This window comes from Paramormyrops kingsleyae, chromosome 7 (genome assembly GCF_048594095.1).
Source record: "Paramormyrops kingsleyae isolate MSU_618 chromosome 7, PKINGS_0.4, whole genome shotgun sequence".
In the NCBI taxonomy this organism is placed as follows: Eukaryota; Metazoa; Chordata; class Actinopteri; order Osteoglossiformes; family Mormyridae; genus Paramormyrops; species Paramormyrops kingsleyae.
The window spans coordinates 503,620-528,305 of record NC_132803.1 but is presented as its reverse complement, the minus strand read 5'-3'; the positions used below and the strand labels follow the sequence as shown (position 1 = coordinate 528,305).

Here is a 24,686-nt window from a genome sequence, read left to right as displayed (position 1 = left end):
TTTCTCACAAGCAGTACCACGTTGCCTTTCTCCCAAAATGAGATACCATCAAGGCGCCAAACCTAGTAAGAACGGAAAATATTGTGGGGTGTCAATATGGAAGGAAATTAGAGGTGTAAAGTAACTAAGTACAAATACTTTGTTACTGGCGGCTACTTAAGCAGCTTTTCCGGATTTGTACTTTACTTGAGCATTACTTGAGTATTTCACTTGAGTTGCTGCAACTTTTACTTTCACTTACTGCATTTTTTAACCAAATAACGACTTTTTACTCCGATACATTTTGCACGACCATCGTAAGTCACCCAACGCGCCTGAGAATGGCTGCATGATTCTGGGTAAAATATGAATCACGATTTAATTTACACTCAGAATAAATAGATATGCACACTATATCAGTTACATACCGAAAACGTCCGATATTTTATTTTTTATTAATATTCAAAGTTAGCAGTACTAGAGCTAGCCTAGGCCTCCAACTGAAATAAGAGTTACTTTGGACGATCAGCCGTTTTCCTTAGTAGAGGGCGAATCGGCTCATTCACCAGATACAAAATAGCGCAAAGTACCAGTTTATACAATTTTTATAATACAATTATTACATCTTGCCTGTAGATCTGAATTAGAAAATCATGTCGGTAATCTGTGCCGGTGTTCTGACTTCTGACGAGTCGAGCTACCTACCGAGACGTGATATCGAGCCTTTCTGCGCATGTGCAGTTCCACCGTTTTAGGATTATGGTTTTGTTTTGGGGTGGTTAGGGTTAGGGTAAGGATTTTTTGGGGTTTTTTTTGGGGATGGTTAGGGCTATCGATTATTTGGTATGACATCTGTACTTCTACTTAAGTATGAAAATTGATTATCTTACTTTGTCCATCACGAAAGGAGACGCACGTATGTGCCTTAATTCAACTGATATTAATAAAATGAATTAATTATATCTATGCAGAAGCATTCAGATTGCAATACCAGTTTAAAAGGGAGCCTTTCAAAGCGATGAGGAAAAATTAACCATCAAACCACGATTCGTGAAAAATCACCCACTAATAATATGTTACATTGCTTATGATCGCTAATATGGCGGCAGCTAGGTAGTCCATCGTATTCTGTAGTCCAAGCCGATTTATATGTAATCCACCGTGCGATACACAGTAGATCAGTTTGACACCCTACGTAATGAGAGGGAGCGGAGCTGTTCGCACGGACTGCTGACCAATTTTGCCTCCATTCGCGCGTTTTAATAAGGGTTCAGTAAGCGGATAACATTCTTTCATTTATTAATAAAGTATTTCAGTAATTATCGTGAACGTGCATGTATGAAATGCAACCTTCAATCAATATATTTGCTACACTTCCAGTATCTCGAGAGTCTAGATTATTTTATAAATTTATACAATTCTCTCTTGTTACTGATTCATTTATGTGCTTAAATTTTGGGGAAAAATACAGGTGGGACGTGCCAGTATAGCAATGACAATGTTTAAGTGAGTGACAGCATAGAGAGAGGGCGCGCGTACCTATTAATGGGCTTCCGTGTACAAAGAAGTTGCACAACGCGGCTTCATGCAGTTTCCATTTTTACCTTTTCCTTAATCAGGCCGGCTGTACAGCCCGTCGCTTTTTCAGGTAAGATTAACCAGGTTTGCTCTGATCGCTTTGTCTCTTACCCGGTTTGTTTACGGCTTCGGAACTACACTTTGGGGCAGCCCTGCGCTATACTGTATATAAATATGTATAAAGAAACTGTTTTATATGGCCGCTGTTTACTCTATACTAATCCGAAAGCTGTCGCTAGTGAAGAGGGTCAGCTCCGGTCTTAAATCGGTAGTTTAGAGAAACACGCTTTCAGACCTTACTGGTCAACAGCAGTAGGACGGTATATGTTCCACTGTCAGTATGCAGAAATGTTACATTTATTAATATAATTTTTACTGTATATAAAAAACCGAGCTTTGAATTTTATTTACATAATATACAGTTTTTCTGTTGTACAACATGTAGGCCTATATAATCTTTAATAAAGATAGATAAAAACGTTTTAAAACGCCCTTAAACGCCTTAATTATATCATAGTTATAACACTACACTCCGCCTAAAGAAGCAGTTAAGAGTTGAATTCACCCCTTGTACTAGCAGTCTTTCTCATATTAAAACTGTAAATCGGGCTCAGATCTACATGCTCAAGCTCAGGCTGTAAACTGTGCTCAGGTCTACATGCTCAGACTGTATGCTGTGCTCCAGTCTACATGCTCAAGCTCAGGCTGTAAATTGTGCTCAGGTTTACATGTTCAGACTGTAAACTGTGCTCAGGTCTACATGCTCAGACTGTATGCTGTGCTCCAGTCTACATGCTCAAGCTCAGGCTGTAAATTGTGCTCAGGTCTGCATGTTCCTGCTCAGGCTGTAAACTATCCTCAGGTCTTCAGGCTCAGGCTATAAACTGTGCTCAGGTCTTCATGCTCATGCTGTAAACCGTGCTCAGGTCTACATGTTCCTGCTCAGGCTGTAAACTGTGCTCAGGTCTTCAGGCTCATAACTAGGCTGTAAACTGGGCTCAGTAAGATAGCTATAGCATCAGACAGAATGTGTTTTTCTGATGTTACAGCTTCCACACTTCGTATGAAGAAATGACATCAGCATAAAGCCTCTGCGTCCCCATGCTGTGTGACAAACCCGCGTTCTGTCTGATTGTCACTGATTGGGGGTGGGGGTAGTTGGTCCGCATGGTTGGGACATTCAGAGATGGGTGCCCTCTAACATTATTTATGTGATACCTGGGTTGGGGGTGGTTGCCTGCACTCATTCTCACCACCATACACACACATAGACGCTGCTGCCTCTCATCCTAACATCAGAACACCACTGCTTATGTGGAGCACCTGTTCATTTACCCACATTCCACTGTTCATCAAGGTTTAACTGAAGGAGCTCAGGCTTGACACAAAGGTACAACAACCAGGCCCTCCAGTTCGAACCTGCAACTGTTGGCCTGACCACCACAACTGTGCATTTGGTTTACCTGTAGCAGGGCATTGGTGTAGGAAAACATGTTACCCTAGGAATACATGAGAGGGAGCCCCTTGGTCCAGATGTAGAAGGGGATTTAGGTCCTCGTTGATGTTGAGCAGGATAACAGATGATGTTGAGTAGCTAGCAGATGATGTTGAGGGGCTAGCAGGTGATGTTGAGGGGCTAGCAGGTGATGTTGAGTAGCTAGCAGGTGATGTTGAGTAGCTAGCAGATGATGTTGAGGGGCTAGCAGGTGATGTTGAGTAGCTAGCAGATGATGTTGAGTAGCTAGCAGATGATGTTGAGTAGCTAGCAGATGAAGTTGAGGGGTTAGCAGGTGATGTTGAGTAGCTAGCAGGTGATGTTGAGGGGCTAGCAGGTGATGTTGAGTAGCTAGCAGATGATGTTGAGTAGCTAGCAGATGATGTTGAGGGGCTAGCAGGTGATGTTGAGCAGGTAGCAGATGATGTTGAGTAGCTAGCAGATGATGTTGAGTAGCTAGCAGATGATGTTGAGTGGCTAGCAGATGATGTTGAGGGGCTAGCAGATGATGTTGAGTGGCTAGCAGATGATGTTGAGTAGGTAGCAGGTGATGTTGAGTAGCTAGCAGGTGATGTTGAGTAGCTAGCAGGTGATGTTGAGTAGCTAGCAGGTGATGAGTGGGCATCATCCTTCTGACGTGAGCATCATGCCTCTGTATGTAAATGAGCAGTTTGCTCAGAATGTGACTTCTGAGCTTACAAAACACTGTCAAAATAGGAATCTGTCAAACACTGCTAAGTCTTTTTGTCAGAAAGGTCAAGAGCCTGTGCTTGGAGTCAAAGGTCACTACTCATGACTTCCCAAGAAAAGGCACTCCTGTTAACCACTGGTTGGCTCCCATTTGGTCAGACAAAGTAGGAGTGGCATCAGCAGACAGTTCACCAGGTTTATTGTGTCGTAACAGAACCTGCATGAAATTGGCGTGACAAGAAAGGTGCTTCCGGCACATTCCAGAAGTGGACACTCAGAATCCGATGATAGCATATGCAGACCAGAAGCGCCCCCCAACATGTTCTCTATTCAAGCAGGTTGGCCACGCCCTGTGTTTGTGGGCATACAGGTGGAGTGGCCAGGACAGGAATCAACTTGTGTGTGTCTGTGTGCGTGACATTCCCCTGGGGTGTGTGATCACAGGAAGCTGATGCAGTGACCAGCAAGTTTGGCAGAGAGTAGGCCCAGCTGGGTGTGATCACAGGAAGCTGATGCAGTGACCTGCAGGTTTGGCAGAGAGTAGGCCCAGCTGGGTGTGATCACAGGAAGCTGATGCAGTGACCAGCATGTTTGGCAGAGAGTAGACCCAGCTGGGTGTGATCACAGGAAGCTGATGCAGTGACCAGCATGTTTAGCAGAGAGTAGGCCCAGCTGGGTGTGATCACAGGTTTTTCCATGCTTTGTAAATTTAATTGTTGTCACCCCTGAAACACAGAGACCTTTTCCCTAGATTCCCCTTTTCACATTTTTATTTGCTTGCTGAGATGCTTCCTGGTTCCCGTGGCTTCTTCATACAACATCATGTTTCTGTTGATAAAAAGCTGAACCATTCCCGGATAGAGTAGCTCAGCTGGTCTGATAGCTTCCTCAGCTCACCTGCCCGGGGCGGGGGGCCACTTTGGGACTTTCTGACTCTGCCCCCAGTGGATTTACTGCAGGTTCTGCGTGGAGGTGGGTTGTTATGCGTTGTGTGTGCATGCAAACAGGCTGAAACCGGTCTGATGTGAGGCTGGAGGCGTCTCACTGGCATGGTTTTTGCTTTCCTGGGAATAGAAGATTCTATTTACACGGGCCACCGCTGCCAAACACGTGCTATACCACCCCCCCCCCCCCGCCCAGTCCACATTCCTGCCTGTCACTTGTCAAATGTTCAGCGTCACCATCATTGTTCAACTGTGGCCCTCAGGAGCAGCTCCATGATCCAGCCAGTTTGAGGTGGAATTGTCCCCCCCCCCAGAATGCTGTGGGCTGTTGAATGAGCCACTGAGATCAGCACTGGCAGGGTGTGAGCCTGTGCCCAGGCTCTGCTGCACCTCCAGCCTGCCAGTGGGGGTAGGACAGGCGTTCGCTACCCTGCTCCATTTACAGATGCCGATTTCCCAGTTACTCACCACTGACTCCCCCCAGTTTGGACAGAGTAGTCAGCCAATCTCCCAGTTAAAAAAACACACTCTCTGGAGTGGCACAGTTGAGTGAGTCTGTTGCTGAATGAGCTTCTCTGTTTCACCAGGGTATGAAGCAGGGGGTGTGAGGCACGGGGGTGTGAGGCAGGGGGTGTGAAGCAGGGGGTGTGAGGCAGGGGGTGTGAGGCAGGGGGTGTGATGCAGGGGGTGTGATGCAGGGGGTGTGAGGCAGGGGGTGTGAAGCAGGGGGTGTGAGGCAGGGGGTGTGAGGCAGGGGGTGTGAGGCAGGGGGTGTGAGGCAGGGGGTGTGATGCAGGGGGTGTGAAGCAGGGGGTGTGAGGCAGGGGGTGTGAGGCAGGGGGTGTGATGCAAGGGGTGTGAGGCAGGGGGTGTGATGCAGGGGGTGTGAGGCAGGGGGTGTGAGGCAGGGGGTGTGATGTATTGTCCAGTATGGAACAAATCTTCCTGAGTGTCTTGAGATAGCATTAGTGTTATCATTGTAATTATTACTCTTAAGTTACTAAAGTTTTAGAATAGACTGTGTACTGCGAGGTGCCAGTTGAAGCTAACATGTTATACTAGGGCAGTGATTCCCAACCCGGTCCTTGAGGGCCCACAGACAGTCCACGTTTTTGCTGTGTCCCAGCTCCCTCCCACACATCTGTTTGCTGATCCCCGAGGACCGGATGGGGAAACACTGTTCTAGGGTACAGTAGTAATGTGACAGTGGTGGAGTATAAAGCCAGAATGATTCAGGGGCCCTGAAATGTGCCAGCAGAGACCCAGGGTGGGCTTTTGTCAGGGAGTCCAGGACTCATAGCGTCGCCCCTGTTTCGTGGGGTCAGACATCCTGTTATGCAAGGAGGCACATAAGCCCCGCCTCCATTATCCTGATTACATATAAAAGGCATATCACCATACACTTTATTTGACTTGGATGTGTGTTTTATCAGGTAAGGTGCATGATGCATATTTGGTCATATGATTAACATTTGGTCACCTGAACTGTTTTTCTCTGCCTGTCCCAAGGAGAGCAAAAAGCAAAGAGTCCCCACAAAGATATAGTTACAAACCTGTGATGTCAAAATGGAGGGACAGAAAAGCTATGGGCAGCAGCAAACCGCAGAGCAGAACAAGTCGTGTAAGATGCAGAGGCACGAGGACCAGGTAAGAACCGCTATGGCACCAGAACCACTGAGACCCAGTCCTGTTAAGCCATTGGGTTAGTGAGTCAGGGTTACACTTCAGTTTTCTCAGCAGAGTGTATGATTATATACACATAGTGTGTGTGTGTGTGTGTGTGTGTATGGTTTATATTAAATTGTGGGGACCACATTTTTTTGACGGTATTTTTGCTTTTATTTTGATGTTGTGGGGACCATTTTTCAGGTTCTCACAATGATCTCTGAATGCAGTGAAAAACGTAATAATGCCAAAAGTCTTGCATTTTGTTTGGTTACTTATGGTTAAGGTTAGGGCTGGGTAGGGGTTAAGGTCCTCATGTTGTGACTAGAGTTTTCCCCATAGAAATGAATAGAGTCCCCACAAAGGAATAACTACAAACCTGTGTGTGTGTGCACTTATGTATGTGTGTGTGTGTGTGTGTGTGTGGGAGACATTGCTGAATCACATAAAGTAAGCTGTCAATATGTAAAGCATCCCTTAGACCCATAAGCAGTGCCCAGTGTGTCTGTCAGCAGTGCAGCAGACGTGTGATATGTGAAGGGGGGGCTGCTCAACCTGGTCCCTTGACTCCCCCTGCTGAGGGTCTGATCTTGCATGACATGCAGCAGGCTGAGGGCTTAGTGACAGCTGTTCACGCCGGACCCAAGCCATGTCTCCACACTACGGTTCCTCTGCTTTAAAAGTGCACTTTCTGAGTTCATGTCACCAACAGGAGGCAGAATTATGTGCAGTAACAGGCCCTGGACTTTGCTGTTTGTATCTGAGCAGATAGTTTGCTGTTAAACCTGCTGTGTTGAGTGTGCTGTGTTGAGACGTTTTGGGGATGTTCTGTGTCCCACACAGAGGAAGAATCCCACATATCAGTACCACTGCACACTGGCAAACTTCCGCATTGAGAAGAAGATCGGCAGGGGTCACTTCAGTGAAGTCTACAAAGCAACTTACCTCCAGAATGGACAGCAGGTGGCACTGAAGAAAGTACAGGTAAGTGCAAGACAAAGAGGGGGGCGGCGGGTAGATGGGCGGGGCATGAGGGCAGGACAAGCTGCTTTCTGCCAAATCATTGGATTTGGACAGTTGCCCTTCATCAAACGTACAAAACCAGTAAAGCGTAATGGGAAGGTGACTCATTGGCTGAGTAAGATGGGGTGAAGTTTATTTTTGTGTGTGTCTGTAGGAGTGTTAAGCCTAAAATGACACAATAATTGTGTAATATGAGTTGCATCTTAATTACTTGATTGCACATTCTCCTCAATCTCTTTCTGCAGATTTTTGAAATGATGGATGCCAAGGCAAGGCAGGACTGTATTAATGAAATTGACCTGTTAAAGGTAGGGATCAGGGGGTGCAGAGGAGGGTCCTTGCTCTGACTGGATCTTTTGGGATCCATAGATGTAGAGGCTATATGACATGGGCTGTGGAGGTGCAGAGTAGGGTCCTTCCCCTGGCTAGGTGACTGGGTTCCTGAAGGTGCTGTTTTTGCTTGTCAGGGTTGGTTTGACGAGCCTTTGAAACACACAACCTTCCCGTCTGTCAGCTGCAGCTGCAGTGGATGGCATTTACCGCATTGGATTCATAAAAATGCCTGCAGACACAAATACAGGAGCTCATGAATGCACACAGACACACACACAGACACACACACACACTCACATATGTCGGGTAAACATATCTTTATGGGGACCACTCATTCATTTCTATGGGGAAAATGCTAACGCTAACTATGACAACCTTAACACCTACCCAGCTCTAACCATAACCATAAGTAACCAAACAAAATACTTTTCCCTTATGGGGACCAGGGGCTGCCCACACCAAACCCGTAACCCACTGCACACCATATCCCTACAGCCAGGCTAGAGGGTTTAAATGCAGCCAGCATCTCTACACATAGGGATTCCTCAGCACTGCCTGGCTTCCATCAACTCAGGCCGGTTCACTCAACACAGGCCGGTTCACTCAACTCAGGCCCGATCACTCAACACAGGCCGGTTCACTCAAGTCAGGCCGGTTCACTCAACTCAGGCCCGATCACTCAACACAGGCTGCATCTCTCAGCACAGCTTGGCATACCTCAACACATGACCTGGCTTCTTCTGAAAGGCCAAATGCAAAAGATCTAACAAACTTATGCTCAGTCATTCCTGTGTCTGTTATACAGCAATGGGACCATGCCTACGGCCCCGCCCACATGCAGTTGTGGCTCTTTAGCTAGGCAGATGATTGGCTAGACACACATGCCTGTGTCTCCACTTGTCCAGACCCAGCAGTTGCGACTGCTTAATAGCACAGGTGTAAGAATTACTGTGTGTGTGTGTGTGTGATGCAGCAACTGAACCACCCCAACGTGATCAAGTACCTGGACTCCTTCATCGAGGAGAACCAGCTAAACATCGTGCTGGAGCTGGCTGACGCAGGAGATCTGTCACAGATGATCAAGGTGTGGCAATGAGCAGTGCCTGTGTTTGGTGGGTGGGACCATCACAAGATGGGTGGGCTGTGGGTACAGCTTCCTGGGCAGTATCTCCTAATGACAAAACATCCAGGGTTCGAGGCTGACTCTGAAGTAAAGGGATCTCTATTTTAGTGATGGGCAGGGGATGGAAGCAGGAGTCCATTGTGCTTATCTTTTACCCCACACCCCCATCCCACAGTTCTTTAAGAAGAACCGACGCCTCATCCCTGAGAGAACAATCTGGAAGTACTTTGGACAGCTCTGCAGTGCCGTGGAGCACATGCACTCACGCAGGGTCATGCATAGAGGTTCGTTTCATTTCCCCTCCACCCACATTGAAATACATATAGCCCCTCCCCCAGTATGGTCACTGATGTCCCATACTGGAGCCGGTGCCGGGCTTTTTCCCAGTCTGAAACTGGATGTACGCGTTTCCACCACAAAAAACAATGGCTCCAGCGTGTCATCACGGAAAAGCTGGTCTCAGAATTTGGAATCATAAGCTCACCTGACTTGGCTCAGCATTTCACAAGCTTCATAGTACAAAGATGTGATTCGAATCGAACCTCCAACCTTAGACGTATCAGACAACAATACTGCCCATTGAAGTGCCAGACAACCCCCGGGCAGAGAAATGTTTGATAAAATACAATCACGTGTACTGACCTTTCACTTGTGTTATTTAAGAACGTTAAGGAGATGAGATGAGGGTGGGGCATAGATGTACTGGGACATCCCTGCGGAGTGGGACAGCCTGAAGGCAGAGTAATGGGACACCCTTCCCTCCCCCACAGACATCAAGCCGGCTAACGTGTTCATCACAGCCACGGGGGTGCTCAAACTGGGGGACCTGGGCCTGGGCCGCTTCTTCAGCTCCAAGACCACGGCAGCGCACTCCTTAGGTGGGTGAGCCTGGACCTTTACCATGGCAGCGCACTCCTTAGGTGAGTGAGCCTGGACCTTTACCATGGCAGCGCACTCCTTAGGTGAGTGAGCCTGGGCCGTTACCATGGCAGCTCACTCCTTAGGTGGGTGAGCCTGGGCCGTTACCATGGCAGCGCACTCCTTAGGTGGGTGAGCCTGGGCCTTTACCATGGCAGCGCACTCCTTAGGTGGGTGAGCCTGGGCCGTTACCATGGCAGCGCACTCCTTAGGTGGGTGATCCCAAACTGTTACCAACTGCAGTGTACTCCTCACGTAGGTGAGCCTAGGATTTTAATCGAATGTTCGGGAAATGCTGATATACTGCGATTACGGCTAGCTGTGTCTGGGCTATGGGAGCCGACCCTCCATATGAATAACATCTCAGATGTATTAGTGGGTTGGACTTGAGGTGGGGGCCATGTGGGGCTGTAGAACCCCCCCCCCCCACACTCACTATTTTGGGTTCTCCTGCTAACAGTCCTATGTTCTGCGAAATACTCCTGAGCTCTGTTCACTGGATTAGGCAGTGCCACAGTACGTTATCCAAACACACATTCTGTGGGAGCCTGCCACGCTAAGCACAAGAATGTAGCAGGATTCCCGCCCCGGAGTTCTGGCCCTGAAACGTCTGGTTTCCACGTTCCTGTTTAACTGGTTGCACCTCTACCTGCAGTGGGAACGCCATACTACATGTCCCCAGAAAGGATCCATGAGGACGGTTACAACTTCAAGTCTGACATCTGGTCCCTGGGATGCCTGCTGTATGAGGTAATCTATTTACGTTCACCGTACACACACACACACACACCCTGACCTTGGGCGATCTGTCACACTCTCATAACGTGTTTTTGTTCTCACGTGTATTAAAAATCTCACAATATGTTGCATCACTATTTTACAAGTGTTTCTGCCTGAAAATATGCATGTTTCACCATAACTCAGTTATTTCTGTTATCCTCCACCCAATGCTTATCCTGGTCAGGTGAGGGGTGTCTATGATTAATACCGTATTTATATAGGCAGAAGTGACTTACAGACACTGTTTTAATGGGACGAGCAGATGGTTAAAGCTCTGCGTGTCTCACTAAAGACAGATCGGCACGACCATCATTCCCTCTCACCCCTTAAGGACCACAGGCATGTTTGATGACCTGGGGTCATTTGACACTGTTCCAGCATGTCTACCCGCTCCCTCTGCCTACAGCTTATTGGGTCTCTCTCTGCCCCCCCCCCCCCCCAAAAAAAGATGGCCGCCCTCCAGAACCCGTTCTATGGAGACAAGATGAACCTATACTCTCTGTGCTGTAAGATTGAGAAATGTGACTACCCACCTCTCCCGTCCGAAGGCTACTCCGACCAGGTAGAGCCGCCATCCCTCGCCGCCCCACCGTACCCTGAAAAGGCCAGGTTTTTGCGGGGTGCCAGGCTGCATTAGGACAGGCCCAGACGTCATAGCAGTGGCTTACATTCGAAAGCGAGTAAAACCCCAGCCTGAGGTGCCTCTCACTCCCTGTTCCAGCATGCTCATTAGCTCCCTGTGCCTTCGCTGTAACCTATAGGTTAACTTCTGCACGCGTAACTTACATCAGGAATAAAGATTGTGTGGCTCCACCTACTGGCCACAAATATATGTGCAGTTAATAACATGTTCATGTAAATTTGCTTTTTAAGACTCCCAGATGCTTTGACTTATATTTCACAATAATAAAAAATAAAAGTTGCAGATATTGCAGTACAGATTTTTACGAGATAATTAAGGTGTATGTTACCCATGCAACCTCCCCCCCACAGCTGCGGGACCTGGTGAGCATGTGCATCACCCCCACGCCGGAGAAACGCCCCGATGTCATCTTCATACTGCAGGTTGCCAAACAGATGCAGCTAAGGGCAGCCACCTCATGAGTGCCCCCCACAGGACACCCGGGGGTCTGCAAGGGATGGAGGGTTTTTTTCAAAATAATTTACAATGTATTCTATAGCTATTAATTTTATTTTAGTTCTTATTTTTTACCAAAAAAACTAGATCCAATGCCGTAATATTTGGGAGGACTGGGAGGTCTGTCCTTATTGGCTGGCTGAAGATGGAAGGTTATGATCATGTGACATCAGTAGCCACCCCCCCCCGGGTTCCACTGGGGCTGCGCTAGCAGAATGAGCCTTGAGCTTGGGTTTGAATGCAGGCAGGATCAGCTTGGGGCATCCCTGAAGACATCAGGGGGTGGAAGTGTTTTTGTCCCCAGGCATAGGGGACAGTGTTTCTGAGGCCGGGTTCAGCACCATGTCAAACTTCGGCAAACAGCTATAGGCAGAAGCTCTTACAAATCAACATGCACCCAATGTTCTATACCTGAGACATGTCAGCCTGATGGAGGCGCTGTTCCCATCCACCCACTCCTTACATTTGTAGAGGGGGTCAGATGGTGTGACTGATTCCCCATTTTACAGTTGTCCGTTTATGACTGTGCTAGTCTCTGTTCAGCCAGCATGTCATGATGTGTTATGGCTGCTCTCTCTCTCTCCATCCATCCATCCATCCATCCTTAAAATGCAGACAGCATTGCTGAGCCAAAGACTTTTTATACTGTGAAATGAAAGGCTTTGAAAGGAGGCTTGTGTTGAAACTCTGGGCCCGATCTAGATACAGACCTCATATCGTGTGCTCCTGGCTCGAGTGTCGCGGTGAGGACCATGATGCAGGGCACTCTGTGCCGTCTCTGCTGACTCTAGCTTAACCCTCAGTGACCTTTGCTCCTTCATCATACTTTCCTTATCTGTGATACTGTACCCTCTGCTGGAAATAAGGCATTGCCAAATGCCCGTGTGTAATGAACTTGCTTACATTTGTAAAGATGGTAAATTACGATATTTTAAGCCTTATTCATCAAGGACAAAAGTCAGTATTGACTGTCCACTCAGATATACTAATATTCACAAAATACACCGAAAACACTTTCTGAATTTCTTCTTTAACTTGTTCCTCTGACCATTATTATTTAGAAATCCAGAAGCTTTTTGTAAATGACTTTACACTGTGTGCTATTCATGTTACATTGCCTGTAAACTGAATAAAATTTGTGACTGTAATCTCTACTCTCATTGGTTCACGGTCCACTGCCTTCCGTGCAATAATTTACACATTACAAACTCAAACGTGGGTCTGACACCCAGCCAAGCCACAGGGTAGCCTCTCCACATGCCAGAGTCAGGAACGCCGAAGTGTGTCTACAGCTGGTTTCGAGAGCACTCCAACAACACAACTCAGACCGTTACATACATTTTATTGTAAACCAGGGAGACAAGCAGGCTGCCTGCGCAGTGGAGGGTAGGGAGATGGGGCGGGGCGGGGGGGGGTGCTCTCAGGACGTATCCATGGTCTGTACCGTCTCCTCCAACACCTCCAGGTCCAGGGGCACCACGGTCTTGGTGAGAACGCCAGTCGTGCCGTGTTTGTAGCGGTAACTTCCAGCCCTGATGGAAAACATGTCAAATCGGGAGTGAACAGCTGCATGAGCAGCAATGGCAGCCATCGCACAGAAGGGCACGGCAAACGCAGACGCAGTGTGTGAGGACAGCTTAAAACTGGCGACTTTTAGTCAGCTACACACTGACCAGAGTTACTGGATCAGTTCAGCAGTAAGCAATCAATCAAACAGCACATAGCAGACAGCAAGCGCAAATTGGCCAAACAGTGCTGGGCCTGTGAGGCTTTCAGCACCATTACGGTCTGAGCTCAGCCCGTAAGGTGGAGGGCTAAGTGGACCAGAGGATGGCAGACACAGCAGCATAGCGAAAGGCGTCTGGCACTGCAAACCAGAACAGGCTTCTCACTCACACGGGCTGGGCTAAGAATCCAGCGATTCTTCAAATGAAACGGGCATGTTGGTTAGTGAGAGCACTGAATCTTTGAGCGACAGTAATGCAGAGACAGGGGCAAGTCACATGGCAGCAGTAACACTGACAGCAAGGGCAGTGATGGGGAGGGGGGCAGTGGCAGCGAGGTGACAGTGACATGGTGGTAGTGACAGTAGGGGGCACTGAGAGCGAGGGCAGTGAGAGGGCGGCACTGAGAGCGAGGGCAGTGAGAGGGCGGCACTGAGAGCGAGGGCAGTGAGAGGGCGGCACTGAGAGCGAGGGCAGTGAGAGGGCGGCACTGAGAGCGAGGGCAGTGAGAGGGCGGCACTGAGAGCGAGGGCAGTGAGAGGGCGGCACTGAGAGCGAGGGCAGTGAGAGGGCGGCACTGAGAGCGAGGGCAGTGAGAGGGCGGCACTGAGAGCGAGGGCAGTGAGAGGGCGGCACTGAGAGCGAGGGCAGTGAGAGGGCGGCACTGAGAGCGAGGGCAGTGAGAGGGCGGCACTGAGAGCGAGGGCAGTGAGAGGGCGGCACTGAGAGCGAGGGCAGTGAGAGGGCGGCACTGAGAGCGAGGGCAGTGAGAGCGAGGGCAGTGAGAGGACGGCACTGAGAGCGAGGGCAGTGAGAGGGCGGCACACAGGACACAGAGCCGGCAGCGCCCCTCACCTGACTCCCTTCTTGTTGGCCTCGTCGTGGGGCCGCAGGTAGTCCACCTTGGACTTGGTGATGACGCACAGGTCGATGTTGCTGCCTGAGCCCAAGTCATTAAAGATGCCAGCCGCAATGGCGTCCCGAACCAGCTGCTTTGCTACCTCTTCCTGGGGGGGGGGGGGGGGGGGGGGGGGGGGGGGGGGGGGGGGGCGACACAAAATCGCATCACAACCATATTGAGTAAATGAATGAACAATCGACTGCGCTGTTGTCAAGAGGGTGCAAAACACCAAGTTCCTGGGCGTCCATATCAGAGGACCTCTCTTGGTCCCTCGACTCCTCCTCTAAAGCTAAGAGGCTCGTCAGCGGCTGCACTTTCTAAGACTGAAAAGGCTGCCCCTAACACCACAGATCCTCAAGACATTCTACACCAGCACCATCGAAAGCCTTCTCTCCAGCTGCATCACGGTCTGGTACGGGAACTGCAAGGCTTTGGACCGGAACTATCTGCAGCGTATAGTGAAAGCAGCTGAGAAGGTTATCGGTGCCCCTACCTCACTTGAAAGACATTTTCAAGACCCGCTGCTGCAACTGAGCCAGTAACATAGTGAAGGATCACTACCATCCATTACATGGACGCTTTTCACTCTTACCATCTGGCAAACGGTATCGTAGCTTCCATTCTGCCTCCACGAGACTGTAACAGCTTCATTACACAAGTCATCAGGGCTCTGAACGCACTTTAAGTTTAGATCATAGCTCTTCTGAATTACCTCATACCTGCATTTTCATGGTTACTCTGTACAATATAGTAACCAGTGCAATAGTACTGTGCAATATAATATAATGTAACCATGTGCAATTTCAGTCACTAAGGCTCCCCACTCAAAAATACTGGAGTGTTGTGTAGTGTTGCGTACTGTTCTGTCCATTTATTGTTTTGTGTTTGTGTTTATTGTTTCGTATATTCATTGTAACTTGTTGTGCACTGTAATGTGATCGCACCCTTTGCACTTTATTGTGTTGCCTGTTTGCACCTTTTTGCCCTGTTGTATGTGATGTTCAGTGTTATTAGATGTTGCACCGGGGCCATGGGGAAACGTTGTCTCGTCACACTTTGTACATGTATAAAGCCGTTGATGACAAAGTAACCTTAACCTTGAATGAATACGAAACATTAAATGTAAGGGCAACAGCTCCCCCTACTGGTCGCCGATGGAAACAGATTTCAACATCAAGCATAAGACTGCCAAAGATAGCGAAGTGGTTGGCTGGAGATGTAACAAGATGGATGGAGAGACCCCAGAAGTCAGCCCCTCTACACAGGGGGGGTGGGAAAATGCTAATTAAAGTGAGAGACTATTACATAAGGCTTGATTAAAGGCCCTTAGTGGTAAGGATGGCTTTAAGGGAGAAACATTGGTCTTTAGACGACACCCACCTCCATATCCGGCTTGTAGCGATCTTCAAACACCGCCATGGCAGCCAGGGACCCAGAGCCTGAGGAAGACAGTCATTAAAACACATACCTGTATAATAGTAATATAGAGGGGGGAGCAAGTCCAATATCACCCCCTGGTGCCAATACTGAGGTAGCACCACTGCACACATCCTTCAAGAGCCCAGCTACAACTTCTAGTCTCTCAGATCCAGTAAAATAAGGACGATCCCACCCCCCCACCAGTGCCTTAGCAGCTATGCAGCATCATCTTTTCGGGAAGACAAACTTTTTGGTGTGTACAGCAGGCGAATGGGGATGTACTCCCAGTCTATAGTAACCAGTTCCATTTACTAGCTGGCCATCTGTGTGGCACCGCAAGCTGCCACGTAGCAAGAAGCCCCAGTGATAAAAATGCCTCCCTCCCAGTAGCCATAAGACTGCAGTCCTGCCCATCCATCCCATCCCTGTTCTGGGTTTCTATTTGCTATGATAGCAGGATTACCCTCAGTACAGTATATCTATCGGGGGCGTGCGGGACACCCTGAACCTCACCCATGGTCACATAAGGTAGCTTGTCTGTGGACCCGTGAGGGTAGATACTGTACAGATGAGGTCCCATACAGTCCACCCCCCCCAAGACCAGGGCAGCGCCGATGTACCCCTGGTACCTGTGTGGGACAGAAGAGATGGGGGAGACGTTTAGGTGACAACTTGAGGTAATCAGCGCAAACAGACACGCAGGAACAGAATAGTATACAGCTTCAGTTTGAATAATAGTACCTAACCTGCCAGAAGCCTCACACTTAGAAACCTCCTCATTAAGGACGCACCGATCGATCGGCCAGCGACTGCAAATGGCCAATTTTTGCCCTGTTCAGCAGTCAGCCAAATATGACCAAGTTTACGAGCTGATCAGGTATTTTACAGACTAGCATTACTTTTCTAGTTGTGGACTACATGGTGATATTTTTATCGTAACTGTATCCACAGCACACATTTCAGAGGTATCTACTTTAATTGTGTGGAAAGGATTTGTATTCATGAAATCCAACGTGGACCAATTAATTGTAATTTGCAAACTTTGCATGTGGAAACACAACCAATCTATTTAACTACCTGCAGCGTTAGCGCCCCAAATACACGGAATGTCTGGCTATGTGTATATATGCGAACACATCATCCTTAGCTGTGGTGTCTTCAGAACGTTCTGAAGTAACCAAACAGAAGCAAGGAAAAATGCAATCAGGGCATCCCTACTCGTTACACCCTCATACTGAAGAACAGAGATGTTTAACCTAAAACATACAAAAATAAATGTTGCTATGCGCTCATATATGCGCAGATAACATTGCTTCCACCGCCAGGAGAGACCAGTTAAAGCTGTCTGATAGCTGACCCTGTGATACAGGCCCAACTTGGGCTGTAACCCTATCCCATGGACATCTGAACACCCACAGACCAGCCTGGAGACAGTCGCATACCTGAAGAGCATCTGCTTGAGCATGCGGTTGGCTGTGGCCACTCGGGGCAGCCGTCCAGTGGACAGGGAGTGTAGCTCCAGGTTGGACGAGATGATTTGGGTGGTCATCTCCGTGTCGGCTGCCGTACCAGCACCACAGCAGCTGCGGGGGAGAGATAGATGGGTCAGATATTGCTGCCACAGCCCCCTAAAGCCATGTCCCTGAACAGGACAGAGACGAGACTAAGGGATTCGAGTTGTGAGTTCAGTGGGTTCGATTCCCAGTTATATGGAAAAGCCAGATGACTCTGGGTGTTTATTCACTTCATGCTCCTGCACCATGTAGATGGCAGAGGCTCCGACGTCCCTCTTAATGCCCTTTAGAAAGCACCCTCAGACTCACTAGATGTTCGGGGAGATGTAGTGTATCTTGGAACAGTTCTTATCAGCCACAACCATCCCCTCCGTGGCACGGGTGTCTGCCCCAAGAATGACTCCATCCTAGAAAAGGGGAACAAGAACCAGGCAAGTCATAGACTAGACCCAAGCGGAATGTCCCGTTACAGTGAGTGTGAGACTTTCCAGCACTGAACTGCACCCCTTATCTGATCCTCCAAGCTTGCTCTGTATGTTTGTGTGCGAGTCTCAAGGAGAGCAAGATGGAATGAGCAAAAAGACTATTTCCCCACACAGACAAATTAAGTTACATTAGTATACAGTAGTATACAGAATAGAATAGTAACAAAGGAATCATGGACTGTTACACAGATATTTAAGGAAGAACAACCTCAGTTTCGTCCTGGTACAATGGCAGTAAATCCCCCCTGAGCCCAGTTACCTTAAAAACCAGCCCGCAGATGGTGGTGCCTGTTTTTCGGGCTGCTGGGGCATTGAATCCCAACTTTGTTATTTCCGCTTCTAAAAGGGCATTTCTGAAACAGGAACGAATCCTTTAAAATATGCATTCATGGACATTTCATTGAACAACTGGTACAGGGTGAATAAAATGAAGAGCGGCACGAAATAAATAATAAACGAATATGAATTTTCCCTGCCCGTTTCCATCCTGCTTGCGGGTCGGATCCCCTCTATCCTCCACACCAGGTATGAAAACGATCTACCAGCCATTGAACTTGATTTAAACCCCATCAAAGCCTGGATCCAGGCTATCAACGGCGATGGAGAGCCATCCCGTGAGTCGGGGGAAGCTGGGAGGGCTACATGCTCTGCCGAGTATCTATACGCCAATCCTCAGATGGAGATTAACACACAAAAGTAATGAACACCATGCCCATAACAGACTGGCGGTTCCCGGTCCCTGCATTAAAGATAAAGCTTTCCGCGCTTCGCCGGCCGGCCGGCTGAATGAGAGAGGCGGCAGATTCCCTGAGTCATCCTACAATGGAACAGGCCCCCCGAGTACCGGCCTCAAAAACTGCCGGGAGAGAGCCAGGAGAGAGCCGGGAGCAGCCAGCCAATGGCCCCGAATGCTTCCCGGACACGCTGACAGAGAAGATATTTTTTCTTTCACTTTTAACGCTCACCGCTTGCAGTAGTCGAAACTGAAACCGCTGCTTGGGATCTGGCATACAGACAGCGTCGCCATTTTTCCGTCCGCTGCGGTGCTGTTTCCCGGAAGTTCGGCCGCACTGGTGTCACGCTGCTTGTCGTCCGGGCTGCGCGGAACCTGCGTGAGATCTGGGATTTCAGGGCTGCAGGATGGTGATCCCGGCCTCGTCGCCCAACAAATACCAGATTCTAGTCCTCATGCTTGCCTTACACTTCTAGTGTCTTAAAAGTACTGTATAGGCAACTAGAGTAAAGCTTTCGTGCTACTGTATACCTGTAAATGGATAGTAAGATCATAAAGCCTTCTTAACTTTACTATAAGAATAGAATGAATATTTTGATAAGGTGCAGCATGATAATTCCGTGGTCAATTGTACACTGCTTTGGATGAAGTCAATGAATTAACAATACTGTCCTGTACGGGGTTTAAGATAAGGTAATACTCTATTGAACTCTAGGGGCAATGGTTTAAACCGTGGAGAATGCGGTCAGATGACATACATCGTGCAAGGCTGCTTTCCAAATGGAAGGGAAAATACAAAGTTAATATCAATAAATATTGAAAGTGTGAGAATAATACATAATGAACAGGTTATGGATGGGTTCAGAGGACACCACGTGATAAGGGGGCTGTAGGACACTTCACAGACAGAAATTGTCTCAGAGTACTGCACCTCTTCAGTTAAAAAGACATTTACTAAATTAAAAATAACCAAAATGTGTGTTGACTGTTTTTTTCTACATGTGATTTATTATTGCACAATTTATTTATGTCAGGTATTTTGTGTTTGGACTTTATTCTGTATTGTGTGCTAACTGTTTAATTAGGACCTATAGTCATGGCCGATTTAATTAAGCAAGGTGGGGGCCCTGAGTTTGAGACATTTTTGGGGCCCCACCAACACAAAATATTTTGGAAATACTAAGTGCTATTCAAATCGTCCTCAGAGTTTCGGAGTCAATCACAGTAAAGTACATGACTGCTACAGAGTTGCAGCTTTATAATGAACGGCCAAAGCACAAAGATATAGGTCTATTATCTGAAGTTGTGAGAGACAAAGTATCAAAGCTTATATCTTTAATTAGTCATTGCTGCATGGACCACAAGTGACCATGAACTTTTAAACCATTACATAGGCTAAAACATATTGTGCTGGTTTTTCATTAAGCATGTATTTTGAGAGTGAAACGAAGATGAGAGACAAAGGTGAAAAGAGCATACTGACAAGCTAGAAAAAAAGCCAGAATGACAGGCCTACAAAAGCAGAAATGCCAAATACTGCACAGGCAATACTGCATATTAATCTTTATATACACGAGACTTTCGGGAAACACTATTACAAACCTTTCGTGAACCTGCATGTATGTGTGTGTGTAGGTCTATATAAAAATCATTATCGGTAACTGCAAACTTTTGTTGAACACTACGAATCGTTTCTAAACAAAATTAACGTTTTACATCTTTTTAAAATAAACTTAGCAAGCACTGGTCCTCCAGTTTTTCTCTTCACATTCAGCATGCTTTTAAGGAAAAATCGTTTGAAAATATTAACATAAAATAATAAAATGTTAAATAGCATACATTTTTAAATAATTTTCCGATCGATATAACGAGTTACAAATAATGTTTTTTGTATAATGTTTCATAATTACTGCCATTTCCATCTTTGCGGTTACTTTTAGTTTAGTAGCTATACTATTAACAACATCGATCGAGTACGGAAACTAAATCGAGTTGTACGTGTGCAGTGACAGTTTTATTTGTGTAATAACAATAAAGGTTCTATTCTATTCTATTCTATTCTATTCTATTCTAGTGGCAGCCCGGCGAAATATGCGTATAGCATCATTCACTTCTCAAAATATGTTGACATCGATGTTTGTACGTCCGTAAACGGCCAGTGATTAAAATTAATTAGTGTTCTTTATTCACAAAACCAAAAAACTTGGGCGAACAAAAACTATCACTTGACAATGTTCCATTCACACCTTGCAGTTTATGGACAAAAATAGTGGCAGTGGTAAAAAAAAGAGGTCTATATGAGCTTTTTTCTAATGTTTTTACTTTGTTTCGATTATATTCTAAGTAATTCTGTCGAGTGGAGATTAAATAATGGGAAAGAGGACGTTTTAGTTCGAGTGTTTACAAACGCAGTGCTTAAGAGAGCATGTAAAATAGAAACACCCTACAGTGTCTGGGTAGCTAGCCAACCGGTACTTTTTGGCAAATAAATGACGATAAAACAGTAATGGAATAGACGATACCTAGTTTTACATTGAACAATTAGGGGCGCAATAATGCGGGGGAAAGTTAACAAATAAGCAAGTGTAACAGACGCACATGCATGGGCGTCGCCGCCATTAAATCTGAGGGGGACGTGTCTCCCTCAAATTTCATAATTTTTCGTTTGGACCCCCCCCCCCCCACACACACACACACACATTTAACATAAAATATTAGTTTTATGCCAGTGTGTGCCCCCACATTCAAAACGCCCCTGCGCACTGTAAACAAATGAAGAAAAAAAAATCGACAACACATTCACTTGCACTCTGGAATTTTTATCAGCTAAGGCACTTACAGAGCAGCAAACAATATAAAATACTTACATAGGCTCCTACAAAAAATGCCATTAAGATTATTTTGGGGCTCTCTATAGCTCGGGTCCTCGGGCTAGTGCCCCAGTCAGCCCTTGCTGATGGCCCGGCATAGCTACAGTAGGCTATATACTATAAGTCAACAAAAATTTCCACTGTCCTTGGTCGCATTTCTATTCTATTGTATATTATTTTCATATAAAGGTACGTTTTATGGAAGCCTTCGAGTGTCACCTTCGTGACGGTTTGACGTGTTTTTTTTTCTTTCTTTCTCTGTTGAAAATGCCCAGCAGTGTTGCTGCTGGATCGCTGTAGAGCAGACTAACACATTCATTGATGACACCCCCGACCCTTCGCGCGCCTCTCTGCAGCCACTCGACTCAGATAACTGTTCAGTAAATACCCACGAAAGCTATAGCGGCAGTCAATATAATCGAAAGAAAACTGTACATTAAATACAAAATAGTGAACATAACCCTTCTCTCCCCCCCGAACACTTGCCTACAACATATTGCACTTCAGATAACGCTTGTCCTTGACGGTCTTTTTTCCTACCATACATGAAATCTGTTAAAAGAGAGAACATTGTATAAAGAAGAATATTGCAAAATGCAGACATTTCATCTATGAAAACTGTATGTGTTTAATGAGTCTTTCCTGTTGTGTGGTAACATTTTGGCTTCAAAATCTTAAGGAAAAACGACATGTTTTTCACGTTTTTAGCACGGATACATATTGGTCACGTCTAGGGCTTCAAAATATAATAATTTAATTGGGCACATTATTCAGACTCTGGCCGTGAAAGTATTCCTGTTAAGGACACATATAATTGTCACAAAATGTTAACGTCAAACAATAATGAGCTTTTCTTGGATAGCAGGCTATATGTCCCTTATGTCATAATAGTATTTTTATTCTTGAATCAATAGCAACAATTATTGATGAATATAATATGCCTTGGTTATTAAGAACCCCTACCTTTTTTGCACCTATTTTTACGGACAGGATGATAAATAATATCGAAAATTTGCGCAAAAGCGAGTAAAAGTTAATGCTCCACACCTCCCAAAATAACACAAGAAAATGTGCCAAATATTTTATGTTGCTGTCAAATTATTATTTAAATATTACTTGTCTAACAGGCTGGAGTATGACAGGGTGGAACACCAGTATCAACAGGTTGTAAAAGTGGATGACTTTTACCTCATTTTCCTGCGTTTTTCCATCTGTAATGTGCGGAACTGCATCTATATAATGATGCTTCAAAACAATATTTTTTTCCAGACTTCCTTGTAACGTGCAAATCGAGGGAGGAGTTTTGTGTCTGTGCGCGCGCGCGCGTGTGTGGTTCCTTATTACACTCAGTCATGATGCCAAGTGGCACATTCTCTACTTAGGTGGCTAGAGAGAGAATGATAAATCAGAGAGACAAACAGAAGAAATTGTGTTTATATTTGATTAAAAATAAAGATGTCGAATTAATCATGTGATTATAATTCACTTTTTTAAATAAATACAACATTTTAGTACAAAACAAGTGATACATTAATCAGTTAGAATATCTGGCAGAGGTAGTGAGAAATATATGAACCTAGCCTGTGGCTTGTAAAGCGAAAAAAACAGGACCTACTAAAGTTCTGCTGTTCATGAAATATACTTGTACTTTTAACAGACATGCGTGCATCACGTCAGTAAGAGACTTGAACACCAAACAAGGATTAACAAGTAATAACAAATAAACGCGTGGTGGAACCACTTCTTAACCCATTTCATGTTTGTCCTCATTAGAATTTCCATCCTGTTACGTTGACATTCCGTATTATTACGGGGTGGATCCTAACAGGGTGGAAATTTTTAAGGTAAGTTAGCCGTAACTCTGGTAGTGACCAGATCACGATTTACCTAGCTAACCTTCTAAAGATAACAGAACTTTTATGTGAGATATGTTTTCTGTTTTTTCCACTGGATGAACTTTCTCCATAAAATAGCTCAACAGAGTAGAGTGGAACTTAAAGAGTGCGACAAGCAGGATAACATTGCAAAAACTAAAAAGAGGTAGAGTTAAAACTTACCTCAGTTTGCACAGTTTGAAATCCCGCCGAAAATCTTTATGAAAATTGTTTCAAAGGAATTGTAGCCTTTTTTGGGGGAGGCGAGAAAGTACATACCGACAGGGGCGAAGGTGACTTCAGGGACCTACAATAAATGAAGAAAATGGTAAAAAAAAATAATTGTATGATTACAGGCAATTTAACCTAGTCTATAGAATAATCAAAGAATATTTAGAGTTTTTTCATTTGCTGGTTAATAGTGGACATGATAAAATTAAATGCGTGTAAAATACAAAATTGTATTTTCAATATCCGTGATCTCTGTCTAAGTGATAAAGAATACCTAAATATATCATTCTCGCCACTTGTTATAAATATATGAGTCTTTTGGAGAAAATACGAGTAAAAAAATCATAAGAAGAGAAAAGCTACTTTATAACAGCAACGACCGTAATACAAGATCGTGAATGTCCACTCCTCCGTCGAGCGTGTTTTTCCTCGGGGTAACCCGGTTTTGACTCTCCCTGCCGGCCCCAGGAGGATGGGCTCCCCCTTTGAGTCTGGTCCCTCCCAAGGTTTCTTCCTTCTCGGGAGTTTGGCTTATTCACTGGGGGCTTTGGGTGGGGATGCTGTAAAGCGCTTTGAGACGATGTAATGTTGTGATATGCGCTATACAAAAATAAATTTGTTTGTTATTTGTTTGTTTTTGCCATGCAAGTACGGCAAATGACGTCTCTGAATTACCCATAGTGTAATCACCCTGTGATGGACTAGTGTGATAGATGGATTATTTGCAGTTTTTTGTGGTGACATGTATAAGAATGTGAAATTGTTAATATATTTTTTTATAGCGGTCCAGTTAAAATACAGAGGCGTTTCTTTCTGTCGCTAGAGGGCGGTAAGACCAAGGTGAGCGATATCAGTTAACTTCACAGGTAAGGACCGCGGATAACTTTAGTCTATTTGCAACTGTCTAGAACGTTAAGGCAGAGAAAAATATCTATAACGTGGAAAGAATCAACACACACATGCACACGGTTATACATGTGTTGCTTTGGTGTGTGGCAATACTGTGTACATGTTGACCAGCATTTACATGCAGTCTGTCAGCTGCGAATAGAGGGTCATACTCTAGAGCAGGGCTGCCCAACTCCAGTCAAGGGGGGCCGGAGCCCTGCACATTTTTGGGTTTCCCCTCATTTAACACACCTGATTCAACTCCCTGTGCTAATTACCTCACAGCTCTTGAGCTGAATCATTTATGGTGGAACAGGGAAAGAACTAAGCTACACAGGGCTCCAGCCCCCCAGGACTGGAGTTGGGCAGCCCTGCTCTAGA

At 46.1% G+C, this 24,686-nt stretch overlaps 2 protein-coding genes across 4 annotated transcripts; one reads left to right on the top strand and one right to left on the bottom strand.

The window, feature by feature from the left end:
* The first annotated feature begins 315 nt into the window (after positions 1 to 315).
* On the top strand, positions 316 to 12,814 carry nek6 (NIMA-related kinase 6). Of its 3 annotated transcripts, XM_023841310.2 has the most exons (11): positions 1,153 to 1,627; positions 4,950 to 5,095; positions 6,196 to 6,333; positions 7,195 to 7,335; positions 7,620 to 7,682; positions 8,681 to 8,791; positions 9,006 to 9,114; positions 9,601 to 9,708; positions 10,404 to 10,498; positions 10,977 to 11,090; positions 11,522 to 12,814. In XM_023841310.2, exons 3-11 carry the CDS (start codon positions 6,253 to 6,255, stop codon positions 11,630 to 11,632), a joined length of 933 nt encoding a protein of 310 aa, XP_023697078.1. In that variant the 5' UTR covers positions 1,153 to 1,627; positions 4,950 to 5,095; positions 6,196 to 6,252; the 3' UTR covers positions 11,633 to 12,814. The 3 variants fall into 3 exon arrangements, with proteins under 3 accessions (XP_072569979.1, XP_023697078.1, XP_023697077.1); XM_072713878.1 differs by lacking the exons at positions 1,153 to 1,627; positions 4,950 to 5,095 and adding an exon at positions 316 to 338; XM_023841309.2 differs by lacking the exon at positions 4,950 to 5,095 and having other exon boundaries at positions 1,156 to 1,627.
* Positions 12,815 to 12,991: 177 nt separating this feature from the next.
* Positions 12,992 to 18,817, bottom strand: psmb7 (proteasome 20S subunit beta 7). Its single transcript, XM_023841311.2, has 8 exons — positions 18,675 to 18,817; positions 17,969 to 18,062; positions 17,534 to 17,631; positions 17,153 to 17,293; positions 16,224 to 16,339; positions 15,672 to 15,730; positions 14,246 to 14,397; positions 12,992 to 13,198 (listed from the first exon to the last, which is right to left on the bottom strand). Exons 1-8 carry the CDS (start codon positions 18,734 to 18,736, stop codon positions 13,087 to 13,089), a joined length of 834 nt encoding a protein of 277 aa, XP_023697079.1. The 5' UTR covers positions 18,737 to 18,817; the 3' UTR covers positions 12,992 to 13,086.
* Between the last annotated feature and the right edge of the window lie 5,869 nt (positions 18,818 to 24,686).